General features: G+C 36.7%; 1 protein-coding gene across 3 annotated transcripts in view; it reads right to left on the reverse strand.

Moving 5' to 3' along the window:
- ARFIP1 (ADP ribosylation factor interacting protein 1) overlaps positions 1 to 15,351 on the reverse strand; it is a 40,802-nt gene that overhangs the window by 12,781 nt on the left and 12,670 nt on the right. For 2 of the 3 annotated variants that reach the window (XM_054295815.1, XM_054295816.1), the window contains 4 exons: positions 11,538 to 11,652; positions 8,922 to 9,017; positions 7,369 to 7,478; positions 2,111 to 2,332 (listed from right to left, as the gene is read on the reverse strand). In XM_054295815.1, coding sequence (XP_054151790.1) covers positions 2,111 to 2,332; positions 7,369 to 7,478; positions 8,922 to 9,017; positions 11,538 to 11,652 — 543 coding nt within the window. The remainder of the gene's footprint in view (positions 1 to 2,110; positions 2,333 to 7,368; positions 7,479 to 8,921; positions 9,018 to 11,537; positions 11,653 to 15,351) is intronic. The other variant, XM_054295817.1, reaches the window with a different exon arrangement.

Consider the following 15,351-nt stretch of genomic DNA (forward strand, 5'->3'; position numbering starts at 1 on the left):
ATGCTGGCAGAGACAACAGCAGTAGAAGTGCCCCTTGCAGCAGCTTGGCCCATCTATTCTTCCTCCTGCAGGCAAGACTGCAATTAGTTTTCCAGCTGGTCTCTCACACAGATCATGCCAGACCCAAATGAAAACACTCTCAGTTCAAAGGGGGAGGTAAGGAGGATGGGTCTGCAGCGGCCTGCAGTACTAAGGAATATGCTGACCAACAATCATGTTCCCTCCAATGGCTCATAGTTTCATACAAACTTTTCAATTTTGTCCATGACCTCTGTGGATACCTCTTACGAAACACACAGGAAATCCTTTCTACACCCAGAGTTTACATTCAGTTCATACTCTATGCTCAGGTCAATTAAAATTGGGATTCATCTGCCTATATAATTAGAGGCATATGAGCCTGGAACCAGCAGTTATCTTTGGATCCAAAAGAGAAACAGCAACCCATTCACATGAAGTAATACCTCACCAGATACCACATAAAAAATTTGTTTTGTTATCATGTTTAAAAGAAAAAGTATTACCTTGAGACTCGGGGGGTTTTTTGATTTTACTTAAGCTTATTTACTGTTATCACACTAAACATGAAAGACTAACTCTCCAGAAATGTTACTTTTAGTCCTGCACAAGTTTTAGAGGGAAAAACCCAAATATCCAAAAGTAGGCCTGGCTACAGATGATAATACATTACAGATTAAACAGAGGGAAAGCACAAAAGGGAAAGAGACAAACACCAGGCAAATCTCCAGGAAGCAAAGGTTAGATAACTCTCATTACAGCAGCAGAAACCTTTATTTGGCTTTCATCAACAACCCCATTCAAGAATCCACACAAGAGATGAATGACAGAAGGAAAGTCCAAGACCAATACAAGATGCTGAAAGAAACTGGAAGATCAGTATTCCCATTAGAAGTTACAAGCTAATCATGGGAAAAACCCCAAGATTCATTAAATAAGCATGATGCCAGATTCCATCCAAGTTTTGGAAGAAACATCCAGTTTCAGCACATACTTCACAACAATCACTAAGATCTGCCACAAACCACATGCCCATATTTTTGTCAAGAATAAACTGATTATTAAAAGCTTCTTTTAGCAGATAATTTAATTTCTTAGCTGCTAGAAATGCTCTACATTCACAGATTTTCATCTGTCAGACTAATATTAAAAATTCCTCCACATTAGTGTAGGAGTTTCACATTTTTTCAGCTAGCTATCACTTAAGGTTCCTCTGTGCAAGCATGAACTCCACCTACTCCCTTAAAACTCAACGGGAAAAGTCAATTATGAAAAGACACATGTTTTTAAAATCACAAAGATAATCTGAGCTGTTTCAGCAGCTATGTTTCAGGGAATTATTAAACCATTTAATATTGGTTTTCCAAAGGATCAAATTGTTTTAACTTTGCAAATGCAGAAAAAGCAATGTAAAAGCAAGCCAGATACTATACTCTGTAAGCAACATGCACCTTGTCTCTCTTGACAGCAAACAGCTTTACCACTGGCAAAGAAAAGTGCCAGTGTTACATAAACTTCTAAACCATGGAATCATAACAACCCAGATATCTCAAGATTGCCTCTCTTGCTCAGCAACTCCAGACAACATAAGAATACAGATTAGTCTTATTAGTAGGAAAATTCTGATTAAAAAAGGACTTAGAGATCAAATCTCAATGCTTAAATATGCTACAGAAAAATAATTTACTCACATTAAATGTGCCCAAGTGAAGTAATGTGCCCTAATCTACTTATTCCCAGGCACATTCCCCAAAGACATCTTGTAATTGAAATGACGTAACACTCTGGAACACTTTGATGACATTTCATTAGGTGCAAAATTAATACTAAAATGCATCTTCTCTACAAAGCAAAATTGTCAGTTCTTGAGTTCAACCATCAACTAGAGGCTAACATTTAAGAAACAATAAAGAACTATAGTAATTTCAATAATTTCCTACACTTTTAAGTGCTTTCAGCACAACGAGTATCTAATATATTGTTAACTTCAATGTTTATAAAAGTAGCTGCTAACTAGCAGACACCCTGCACGAGTCAATTAGGCTTATCTTTATCTCTGCTGCTGTATTTTTTAACACTGTAAAAGTCTTACATGAAGTTCCAATGATTTCAAACTCAGGTCAGCAAATGCATCTCCAAGTTGCCTTTGGGTATGTACCATCTGGAAGAGCTGTGTGGACAGTGTCTGTGCCAGTCTCAAGATATTTTCATATTTTTTTTTGTTGTCTCTCAATATATCTATCTGAGCTTCTAGTTCCAGGTCTACTGTTCTTGAGCCACGACCCAGTTTTTCAGAGATGATCTGACGTGTACACTGCAGAAAAAAAATTAAATTATAAAGATTCAAGTATATTCAAGACAACACAGCATACACCCATTTTCAGCTTCAAGGGACATATAATTACACACAATTCTTTCACAACCACCCCTCCCAATATAAGTTTGCACAACAAACTGAAAAAACAACACAGTCTTTAGAAGTTTATCAGGACTCAGCAAGAACAGCTGGACAAGTCTCAACTCCTACTAAGATGAATATTCAAGTTAGCAAATCAAGAGCATAACTAATTGTTTCTCAAGTAAAAGAATACTTATCTTTTTATAGGTTTGGTGAATCTCATTAAGTTAAAAGAAGCATTTTAGCCCCTTGCATTTAAGTCAGTTTATAGTACCATATACTATACAAAAATGTCTAGTTAGTAATCTTTTGGACTTTGTCTACCAAGTATCTGATCAGAACATCCATGTTAAATTTTCCAAAAATGTTCATTTTGAGGTTTTTTTAGGGGGCAAGTAAGAAGGTGATGGTTTTCAGCATGTTTTTTTTTAAGCTTGGATAGGAAACTGGGAACTCCTACTGAGAAATACACAAGAGTATTAAAATGCACTTATTATTTACACATCTATAAAATGGAGATGATTTACTCAGAAAGGCTATTTCTTTTCTGTCATGAAAAACTCTTAGTAGGCTTGCAGTTCATTAACACACTGAGCAGGAAATGTGCTCTTATGCAGCTGTAGACACTCTCACCCAGCCTATGGCTGTGACAGAGCAGGCTGCTACCACATTCCATGGATCTGTGACACCTTTTCTGCCAGAGATTCGAGCCCAGCTTGGCAGTGAGCCTCCCAAGATGCACACTGGGGATTTCCCTTGACTGAGACACAGGAGAAGCCATTTGCAAAGCAGATGTGCAGCAAAGCTATACAGTTTCTCTATGGAAAGCAGAATTATTTACTGCTCTAGTAAGTTACTTGAAGTTAGTCTGTGGTCACGAGGTGTGAAGGGATAACCAACTTACCAACTTAGACATATGAAAAATTACTGCTAGAAACAAAAGGTACAAGGAAATTAAGTTAGTAGTCAAGGCTACAACTACTCTGAAAGGACTTAACCTAAGCACAAAGCTGCTATTTTAAATTTTACTTTTGTGAAATAATGCCCAAACTTATCTTATAACATATTCCCCAAATACTCTGGAGCACTGGATTTCCCAGGGTTTCCCAATTCAAGGACTTTAGATTAATACCATCTTTACTTGTGCCCAAAGGAGATGCACATTCAACCTGCTAGGATTTCCATGTTCCTTCTTAACGTAATAGAGGAACACAGGAGAGACTCAAGAATGACCAAGGAGATCAAGTTGGTCATGACCCATGAGGTTTAGGTCAGAAGATACAGACTATTTGGACTACTTTGTTAGAGTCCAGTAATTGACAAGAAAAAGCACAGCTAATCTAGGTGACATTTGTCTGCTAAGCATCACAAATTCAGGAGAGCATAACAAATCATAACAGAGAATACAACTTTGCTACCAAAGACTCCATGAGAAATTGCAAAATACAGCTCAGCTCTAAGTGTGCTCAGAGCATAAATAAGCCTTTCATTAGGAACTGTGGAAGTGATGGTCAAATTTTGGCTATTTTCCAAAAGAGCTAACGCACACACACACACACAAACCCCCACGGAAATGCAAGAGAAAAATCTGAATCACGGAAAGCAAAATTTTTGAAAGCAAAGCTAAATTACAAGTGAAGGAATTATTTTCAGCCAAGGGGTATTTGCTTCATAAGTCACAGAAAAATACCTTAAAAAGCCCAGCAGTGACAAGTGAAGAAACACCAGTAATTGGAAAGACTTACACTGGATACTTTATTAACTCAGATGTAGCAAAAGACAAAGAAAATGCCCTGGTCTATTTTGATTTACTCCAGTTCTAAGTAGACTAGTACAAGCACACAAGTTGCTCTATATTCTCACTAGCAAAGAAAATTCCATGCATTAATTCCATTGTGCTTTGTTCTAAGAGTATTTATAAAGGAAGCTGTCATAGAAAAGATTGTGCAACTCAAAAAGAAGCCATCCAATGCAAAGCTTAAGAAAAATTCAGAGAAGAACTCAGAGAAAAAAAGGTTACCAAAATACATTGTATATGCCAAAGATGAACGGAGGCATTACTGGACATGTCTCAGAAATAAATGTTCTACTAACCCAGTGTTAGAGAGGTTTGTAAAACAGGTTTGCCTTTTTTTTCCCCCCTCAAAATTTAAGTTGTATGAAAAACAAAAAGACAAGCTTGTTGGAATTGCTGAAAGTCAAGAACAATCTTGACTTTCTTGGGCCGAAATGTTTTTGCTAAACTGCAAACCACTTTCTCATCCAAAGGGGAAGGCATGGGCAGAAGAAAGAACAGAACAAGATCCTGTCACTAGACTATGGAAAGAAGGGCAATTTCTCTTCACACGGATTCATGATTATTAGGGAGCATTTGACTGGAGAATGTGAATGGCAATGGTAGTTACAAAGGCATTTATAGATGGGAATGACTTCTAACATACCCAATAATTAGGATTTCTCAACCCCTGATACAGACACCATGGTATAGCAACTACTCATGTCAGATTCCTAAAGAACTTCCTAACAGCAAATTTCATCACTAACTCCCCTTGTAGATTACTGTCTGGTACATTGATACCAGGGATTTTAAATTCAGAGGGATTCAAGTGCTGATATTTACTCCTGTCCTTTATTTCTGCATCTTCAAACCTATGAACAGTTAGCTATTATGAGATAAGGAGGACACTTCTTCCCATGATCTCCCTGATGGGAACCAAAGCAAGCCAATATGTCCAAAACTTTAAATACTAAATACTCATATTAAATAGTTTTTTGTACAAAGCCTACGACACAAATGTATGGCATCTCCAAGTACAGTTGCACAATACTCTATCAACTCAAAATGAATTTGTAAGTTTTATGAATGGTCTTATACCACAAAAAAAGAGTGAGCAGCAAGTCAATATGGGAAAGATCATAACTGACACATCTCCTTAGGCATGTTCAGGAATGGGTACAAGTAAACGTTGTTTTCTGAAACTGCTAGTCTTTGTTTGCTAGGTCATTTCTGGTGTGATTCTGGATCTCAACAAGGGGAAGGCTTAAGCCATAAAAAGAAAACTAAAAACCTTAACTTTGCAGATGCTACAGCCAAAGAAATAGTGTTCTAAACAAAGATCCAAGACCCTTTTTCGCAACTTTTCACTAGTCCTCTGGCTGATGGTTCATGTCAGGGAGTTGGAGACGTGAGTTTTTGTGGGTTTGTTTTCTAAATCAAGGTACCAAAAATACAGAATAAGGTCAAGTCCTGTCCTATTTAGTCACAGTATAGGAGATTTGATCCCAAGAGTCAATGTTTTAAAGAGACAAGAGAATTTTAAAGAACAGCTTCAGCTGAATAGCACATATTCTGATTGCACCACAGTGCACTCCAAAGCAGCTGACAGACAAAATCACACAGTGGGTCAGGTTGGAAAGGACCACAGTGGGTCCCCTGGTTCAACATCTCTGCTCAAGCAAGTTCATCCCAGAACACAATGCACAGCATTGTATCCAGAGGGTTTTTGAGCATCTCAAAAATACTGAGTGAGGGAGACTCCATAATCTCTCTGGGCAACCTGTTACAGCTCAGTCACTGCACAGTAAAGAAGTTCTTCCTCATGTTCAGGTGGAACTTCCTGTGCATCAGGCTCTGCCCACTGCCTCCTGTCCTGTTGCTTGGCACCGCTGGGAAGAACCCGATCCATCCTCTTGGCCCTCTCCCCTCAGATACTCTATAGGTATTCATGAGGTCCCCTGTCAGTCATCTCTTCTCCAGGCTGAACAGGCCCAGCTTCCTCAGCCTTTCCTCATTGAAAGCTGCTCCAGTCCCTTCACCATCTTTGCTGCTCTCCACTGGACCAGCTCCAGGAGCTCCATGTCTCTCTTGTCCTGAGGAGCCCAGGACTGAACACAGCACTCCAGATGTGCCTCACCAGGGCTGAATAGAGGGACAGGATCATCTCCCTCAACCTGCTGGCAATGTTCCTCCTAAGGCACCCCAGGATACCATTGGACTGCAACTCCTGCGCTTGCTACAATGTTTAGATGACAAGAAAAGTAGCAAATCTAAAAGCCAATTCATTAGACATAAAAAAGAAATTTCTGATTCTAACAGAAAGACAGCATAAGCATGCACTAGGGATGCTCCATCCTTGCTTCTCATCCCCACTGAGAAGGATGTTCTTATCTGGACATAAAGAACACTGGAGGGATTCAGACTTTCCTTGCACAGAGTGTGAATTTCTTCATGGTTTGATGTAGACCTCACCGATGCACCTGCTCACAACTCTATTATTTAAAATGTAGGCGTAACAAGAAGCTATTTTTCAAAACTTGTCTTTCTTTAAACTTTTGACAGGAATGCATTCCCTGACAATTGTTCCTTACCTTATAGCTTTTTAATGAGTGTCACTTCTAGCAAACTGGTGTGATTTAAGCACCTTTTCATTATTCTTACATTACTCTTTTAATTTCATCAAATCTGAACTGATCATGAAGTAGCAGCATATAAAACACACACAAATTGAAGCAACTGTTACCACACTAAGAAAAAACAATCAGCCAAGATGAAACAAAACCATCAGAGTAGCAATTAACAAGTTTTGAACTTCTAGATACCCCTGATTTTTTCACATCAACTAAAATCTTACTGCATCCACAGTCAACTCAAAAAGAGCAAAAAATATTTAATTCCAAGCTTTAGTGCTGAAATCTCTACATTCGGAATGATGAAGGGAACATTAGAAATGGAACATTCTTTACCTTGCTAAATCAGTAATACCTATTAAAGATTTTCCACATTGCACCAGGGATTTAACAAACAATGTTACACTTAGAAGAAAATTAAGCCTTTCCTATACATTCTTGCTTATGCTCACTGCCACAATAGCCTACTTTCATACAGCTCTATTCCTATCTAGAGTAGCAAACTCACTTATAGAATACATACACACACACACATAGCTGCATACCTTGTAAGTGTTCAAGCTCCACTTTCTCACCAATTCCAGTTTCTCCATCGCTGGATTCTTCACTTCATCTGCTAACACAACAGGTCCACTCTTCTGCTGGGCTCTGCCCCCTGTGTCAGACACAAAGCAAACCTTCAAGGCCTTGGGTCGGGGCTTTTTGTTTGTTTGTTTTAACGGATTAGTAGCAGGTATGGAAGATTTGTGCAATTGTACATCCAAAAGCAGAGCAAGGTGACAGTATGAACTTAAGATGAATAAGAGATTTTTAAAATAATTTCCAGAAAGAAAGACTTATATTAAAACTGATATAAAATGTATATATATATATATATATATATATATATATATCTCACTATTTCATGAATAGGCTGAATTAAGCATACTGAGAGCTTAAAACAGCTTTTGAGACACGTTTATTCATATTATTTTTGAGACATTTATTTCTATGTTTAAAAACTCCAACACTCTTTGAACATTCTTTTGCATTTAATCAATCTAAAAGTCTGTTTGCAACCTTAAGGCCATTAAACAACAATTACTGGCATACTGTTGTCATGCAGTACAGAGTTTTTAATCTTTTCCAATGAAAGTCATTCTTTCCAGAAGATGTGTTCAGCCAATATTTAATTTATTTATTTCAGTTTTATTAGCTCATTCTATTAGGAACAATTAATTCTACAAACCAGCAAAGAAGAGATTTAAAGCAACTAACTAAAATACCTAGGGCAAATCACCACACACAAACTGCCATTATTCAGCATTTTCAAGCTAGTATGGGATATCATGTGGATTCCATGTTTCAATTTTGCAAAATTTCTAGTGTCCTAAATATTAAAAACTGCTAAGTATCGTCACTTTTTAAGCAACATTTTTATTTATCATGTCCATATTCATTTTAACTACCCCTTACTCTGATCCCTACTTCTACTTACAGTCACCTTAGTCTTGCCAAGTTATTTATGCAAGCAAGAGTTTGGAAAAAAGTCTATACAGATGCCTCAAGATATTCCTTTAGCATCAAGTTCTACTGTGTTCTTACATCTTCAACATGCTGTGCAAACATTAAGTAATTAACCCTCTCAACACCCCTATGAGGTAACTGAGTTAAGTTTTCTCCTTTTATGCAGGAGGAAGCAGGACTAAGATGTTAAGTAATTTGCCCATAGGCACAAAATGAGTCAAGTGGCAAAGCTGAGTTGGGGTGTTGTGAATTCCTAACAGCTGCCCCCACAGTCCATTGGAATATATGATCATTTAGGAAAAAATACTGAAAGTTTCAGCTTTAACCTAAAGAAAAGATTTTGGCCACTCCTATTTTACCTACTGTTAGTTATCATTAATAGTAATTATAATTTTAATTTTACAGATTAAAAGCAGCTCAGAGAGAGGAAAGCAGAGGTTAATTTGTCAACTGTTGAAGTCAGAAGTAAAAGCCACCAAAATCCCACAGAAATTTTATCTCCAACTAACAGTACATCAAATAATTAGAAACATGGAAGGGTTAGTACAGTCTCAGCAGAGACAAGGGCGCTATCCATTCAGTGCTTTAATACCTGTGGGAATAATTAAATCACAACCTTGTCCAGCCAGTCTGCTAGCTGCTGCACTGCTAGGAGATATAACAGATGATTTGGGTGATGCTGAGGAACCTGAAAACGGGACATTTAACAATAAAAATATATCATCTTCTCTTCAAAGTGAATGTGCTCTCTTACAGAGACATATTTTCAAAACAAAGAAACATTTGCTTCAGCAGCTTTAGAAATATTCACAGAAAAGCTGCTGGAATTTCTGATGATAATGTTTTTTAAGAGGTGCATCTCTCCATGTGAACTACTCCAAGTTTTCTTGATTTAATCTTTTTCTCTAGGTCATGATGACCATCTATTTTTCTGTAAGAACAATCAAGGTATAACTGAAGGGCTCATCAGTGAAGCACAGACCATAAACAGAAAATTCCATGGAAGATTGTTATATAACAATCCACAGCTAAAACACTCTTTTGCAAGTCTAGGTAGAATTCACTCTGCACTGTCACTGAATGGTACTTAAAGCATTAAAGGGTGAACTAAGCCCTGAAATCTCTGCCAGTTTCAGATACACTTTATTGACATCGGCTCTTTAGTCTGTGTAAACATGCAGCAGTAAGTTATCCTGAAGGTCATACAAGTTATTAGCCATGAAAGTGTGTAAACTCATTCCCAAATGAAAGATTTTACAGCACTTGTTTTTTCTCTTAAAAAAACAAACAAACAACAAACCAAACAAAAAACCCCAAACCAAAACAAAAAGCAACCAACTTTAAATGACCTGCACTGTGTGTGTTCTCTAAGCTGTTTTAGGATTATGTGCATTATGCTTTTCAGAGCTCTGCCACTCTTTCATAACAGATAAATCCGAAGCAGCAACATTATTGAATTTTCAGGATTTAAAAAAGAAGTAAGTAAGCTTTTCCTCTGTAGTGATGAATGACCACCATACTGGGGAGGAACTTTATTTACTTTTGCTGAGAAATTCCAATATACTTCAGGGCTAACAGTGTGCTGAGGGGAAAGAAAACTAAACCTAAACTTCGCAGTTTTGACAAAATTTAGTTATCAGTAACACCAAAAACATCACTCAGAGTAATCGGATCAACAATCAGCTTTAAAACATTCCACAGAGCACTGCTAACATGGGGTAAATAAATCCAATGATTTGGATCCAACTGCAGAGAAAAGATGAGACAAAGACAGCTCACTTGCTGTGTCCTTCTGTAGATATACATTGCATAAGAGCTGCAACTGAATTCATCCAGGCATAGAAGTTTGACTGCAAGATCTTGCCTGAATCATTTCAGCAAGCGAGCCAAGACAAGCAGTTAAAAAAATCCTTATCATTTGACAGAGTATTAACACAGCCTTATGCATGCTTCATCATTCAACATCCCACAAATCCTAAAAGCCCTTCCCCTCCAGTACTGTCTACTTTGCATTCAAAAGTGAAACCCTAATAAGGACATTCAAACACAAGACAGAATTTGAAATAGGGCAATCATTCAACTTTTGTCCATGGTTTCAAAGGAAACCCTAGCTTTTACCACTTCTCTCTCTGATTTTGTTAGAACATCAGGAAAAATCCCAAAACACCCTTGGAGAAAATCTGTGACACCCAAAGTGTCCAAAGCTCATAATTTGTGTACAGAAATTTCCACAGAACATTTGCATTTCAAACACATTAGTGTAGCTTGAAACATCTTCAGACACTTTTCCCTTACAGGCTAATACACTTAACAGCTGCAACAGTTATCCTGGTAATAGAATACAAAAAGGCAGGAATGGTGAGCAGTTTGCCATCTGCTCCAGTTTTTAGCTAGATATTTTGCTACTTTCAAAGGCATAAAGAAACACAGCATTCACTTTGTAATATATGTAAAGTACAACATGTAAATCAACTGTTTTCATAAGCAAAGAATTTTACCAAACAGGAAATGAAGCAAAATGTAAATTAAATTTATGACTACAAAGACCTTATTTTCATAGCTGCACAACTGAGATAATTTCAAATCTTTTACCTTTAACAGCTTCAAATCAGAAGCTGTTAAAGGTACATAATTCATTGAATACCATTTGCGCATACAATATCATGGTATTCTATTGCTCTTAGATAGGAAATAGTGACATTATTGGCTTGTCTATCACTTTGTATTTCTCATTGTTTAATATCACTTAGATTCTCTAAGGCATACATTAATACTCCCAAGAAGAATCCCACTTTTTAATCTACTCTCAATAGGTGAAGTGTATATAACAAATAAATAACTCTCCAGTTGTTTCAAATCAGAACAGTAACCTGAAAAGTCTGAAGAAAACTTCAACACAATGCAATAGTAAAATTCTTCAGCCTGACACCAGTTCAAGGTGTCCAAGGCCTTCCCTTCCCATAAGTGCAGACCAACTTAACACCAAGTAGTTTCCTCCAGTCCCTTGACAGATACTGCAAGTGTAGCATGTATTCTCTTATTTTAACAACCCAGCTAACAAGAGACGGTAAACTGGTTGTCACTAATGCAGAACTCAAATGTGTACATTCATCCAAATTGCTCAAAGCAGTTACAGAACATTGTATTCTGACCATGTAAGAATATGACTAAAGATTTTAAATTGAGAAATATAAAAAAAAGCACTTACCTTTATTTGGAAACTGCCCTGCCTCAACAACTCCCTCTTTGGCACCATCAAAGCCATGAGATGTTATTTTGGTTTCAGAAAGGCCAAGTCCAACTGGTAATGAACATTTCAAGTCCTGGAAAATATATGCATAAAAATGGAAAGTTAAAGATAAAAAAAAAGGCAATTAAAGTGACTCTAAAGTATTATAATACAGTTTCAACGGCTCTCAGACAAGCAATTCTGCCTTTAGCCTAGAAAGTCCTTGCTGGTATCACTGCTTTCTGTGAGTATGCACAAATACAACATAAATGAATGAGAAACAGTGTAAGTATAGCCTGAATATTTATTCTAGATATTTTTGTTATATTGATGACCAAGTAGAATGCCATGTCGTAGAGAAGCAGTTACCAAAAATGTGGCCAGAAGCATTATGTTATGTGGTCTGAAGCTGGTCCAAGCAGCTATGTCAGTTTAATAAAGTGTCCAGTTAAAAACTGTCAGGGGTGCAGAATCATACAAGATTTTTCAAGCAGAAAACACTTTACAAACCAAAAATATGGAAGCAACTATCATAATGTTGAAGATTTAAAAAAATCACTAAGCAAGGAATAGCCCTAAAGTTCATAGCATCCTCATTTCTTATGACTAGCACATTAAATCTTTTCAATATTTTACATAGAAGTGACATCCAGAAAGGCATCATTTAAACAGCTTCTTTCTGAGCACCTAGTCTGCATCGTAAGTGCTCAGAGCACAAAGCTGCCACTTACTTTTGTTTGCTTTTGAAATCCCTTCATTTAAAATTGCCCAAGATCACCTTGTTTAACTTTTGAGGGCTGGATCAAGTAATTCAACCAGCTCCCAGGTAACCAAAGTCTTCACTGAAACTCAGCATAGGCCTAAGAAAGATCCCACACACCACAGCTCACGTATCATCCTACTGCCCATTTTTGCTGTCTTATCTACCTCTACAAAAAAACTCCCCACAGGTTTCCTGGACTATACTGCCAGTGATCTAATTGAAGTTTAAGCCTCTGGTGTTATGCAATTAGACATAGAACTTTAAAAAAATTCAGGTTTTAAAGCAATTTAAAACCATTTATTGATGAAAGTAAAAAGTGAGTGAAAAAGTACTATGAAAGTGAAAGCAAAAAGGTAAAATGTAGCAGCATGTGGCTACAATGACAATACAAAAAAATAAAAGCATCAAGAAATCAGAAAACTGTCAATGTCTGGAGTCAGATACTATTTTGCATCCCCTCTGCTTCCATACAGAGGTAAAAAAGGGGGAAAGTATCAAGGAGCACCAGAGAAAAGCTATACATAACTCAAAGATGTCTGTGTCCAGACACAGATAGTAACTGTGCGTGATCCATGTAATGCTTCTAATTACAAAGAAATCACAACCTTTAAAATCTAATCCATGTTTGACCTATAACTGCAGTCACTCAATCCACAAACCAGAAGCAAGTTAGTGCATAAGAATGATGCAGATACTGCCTAGAGGCTCAGATTGTCAAGAAGTAGTTTTGGATCACATCCCCCCAGATTTATTTTGATGTCTTCAGTTTAGGACAAACCCCTGGGAAGAGGAAAAAGGAAGAACTACAAATATATGATTTCCAGCAAAATAATTTTTCCATGTGAATTCCAGAAATTTCACCAACATCAAAAACCCAGCATGTTACTGCAAAGAGTAACCAGTTCCTACAACCAAACTTTCACTGACATGAACAGGCTATGTGATAACAGATCATGCCACATCTGTGTACCTGAAGCATCATATAAAAAAAAAAAAAGAAAAAGAAACAGCATGAAAAACAAATAGTAGTCACATGCAGAACCTGATCTCCCACGTTAAGCATGTCAGAACTTCAGATTCATACTTTTTCAGTCTTCACAACTGACTTAACACCGGTGCTTCCATTTAAGTACTTGCAGTAGGTGGTATGCTGGAAAGCCTTTGCTTCAACTTAGTTTAGCTAATAGGGACCATTTAACTCAAAATGTAGCAAGTCACTAAAAGCTGAAAAAGCAGAGAGACTTGAAAAAGGATAACCAGATTGCAGAGAAGATGCACTGATTTCAAAGAAAGGATATGGCATGACTTATTTTTTTCCTGAAGGCACCCTGGCGTGACGTGCAGTTTTCAGAAATATCCAAACCTGAAGCCAAACAACTGTACACAGCCAACTTGCTTAAGCACGTTTGCAATAGGAATCTAAGCAATCATCTGTATTTAAGGGTAAAATGCAGAACAGCTGCTTTGTAAAGACAAAAGTTTGTATCTAAACCTAAGCAACTGCACTACTTCCGTACACTCAATGTAATTCTAACCTGAAGTTAAACACAAGATGAACAAACTACAGAATTAAATAAATCAAAATACTACAATGCATCCATCTCTTAAATAAAAACTTGGTATTTGGAATATGAAAATTTTAAAGATCTACAACTGTCCATACATATACCAGAATTTTTACATGAATCTATATACATATATATATATGTATACAAACACATATTCGTTTGAAGAGATCTACTTTTTTCCCATTGTCAAAAAGGCAAAGTTCAATTTAAAGAAAGGCAAAGTTCAATTCAAACCCCTTTTTAAACACCTATAAACCAGTTCAAATGCATCTTTGTGAAGAATGATATTCTTACATACAAATTTAAAAGAAAATTTTACCATTTGTTGATTAACACATGACCAGAATTGACAAAAAGTCAGTGATTATCAAAACAAGACCTTTTTGTTGCTTACAAACATGCAAGTTACTGTTCAGGGGAGACACATTGCTGCATGTAAACCAAAAGTTTTAATGTCATTCTTGCAACTGATCGTGCTTGCTTTTCTTTTCTTTACACAAGTATAGATAAACAAAAAAGCTACCAAAAATCTGTATTCAAACTGACAAAACAGTTTATCCCTTCAATAACTTACAAAGAGGGATAATTTAGAAACACTGTCTAAAATGTTACACTTAAAGGAAAGTATGAGTGTACTTAATGTTTGAATGGTAAGAAGGCAACATAAACAGCTTTTGTTTTTTGTTCCCACTAAATGTAAGTTAGGTACTTACAAGATAGGAAGTGAGGACAGATTCCCCTACTACCATGAATGATTATATTTTGGTAATGTACTGCTCTTCCAGCTAAGTTTAAGACTTCCCCCTTTCTTTGTAAAAGGTAAATTCAAGTCTTTAGAATTGATCAAAATTTATTGATACACAGCAAGCCTACAAATCTATTATAGGATCACCATCACCAAAATGCAAATAGAAAAATGCTTCATTAATAATTTTCATTTGTATGAGGCTGAAACCATGTTTATGCATTTACCACCTAGTAAAAGCATTTTAATTTTCTAAGGTCACTGAGACCCAGAGCTAGAGGTATAAAAAAACCACAACTCAGAAGATTCCCAAGTTAAAAGACTGCATTACCTACTCCATTCTCATTTAGCAAGAAGCAAAAGCATGAAATGGCTGAAGAGAATAAGTGCACTACCCTAACTAGCTAGTCAAGACTATTCAAACCTGTATGTCATAGAATATTTAAGCCATTTTAACCATTTGTTAAAATCCCATTTTAATGACTTCAAATCACTGTATTAAACTAAATATATTTTAGTCAGGTTAGCCTTATTTACACAACTCTATTATACACATAATAGAGTTGTTTGATGAACCAGTATGAATTTTTGACATAGCAGTCCTGTTGAGACAGCAGACACAGCAAAGAAGTCATTCAGAATGCATGTTCATGAAGGAATGTTGGCTGAATTACCAGACTATTTCCAAAATGACACTTCCCAATCATGCTATCCATA

The sequence above is a fragment of the Melozone crissalis genome, unplaced genomic scaffold (assembly GCF_028551555.1).
Source record: "Melozone crissalis strain CALT ecotype California unplaced genomic scaffold, PUWL_Pcris_2 ptg000006l_1, whole genome shotgun sequence".
Classification (NCBI taxonomy): domain Eukaryota; kingdom Metazoa; phylum Chordata; class Aves; order Passeriformes; family Passerellidae; genus Melozone; species Melozone crissalis.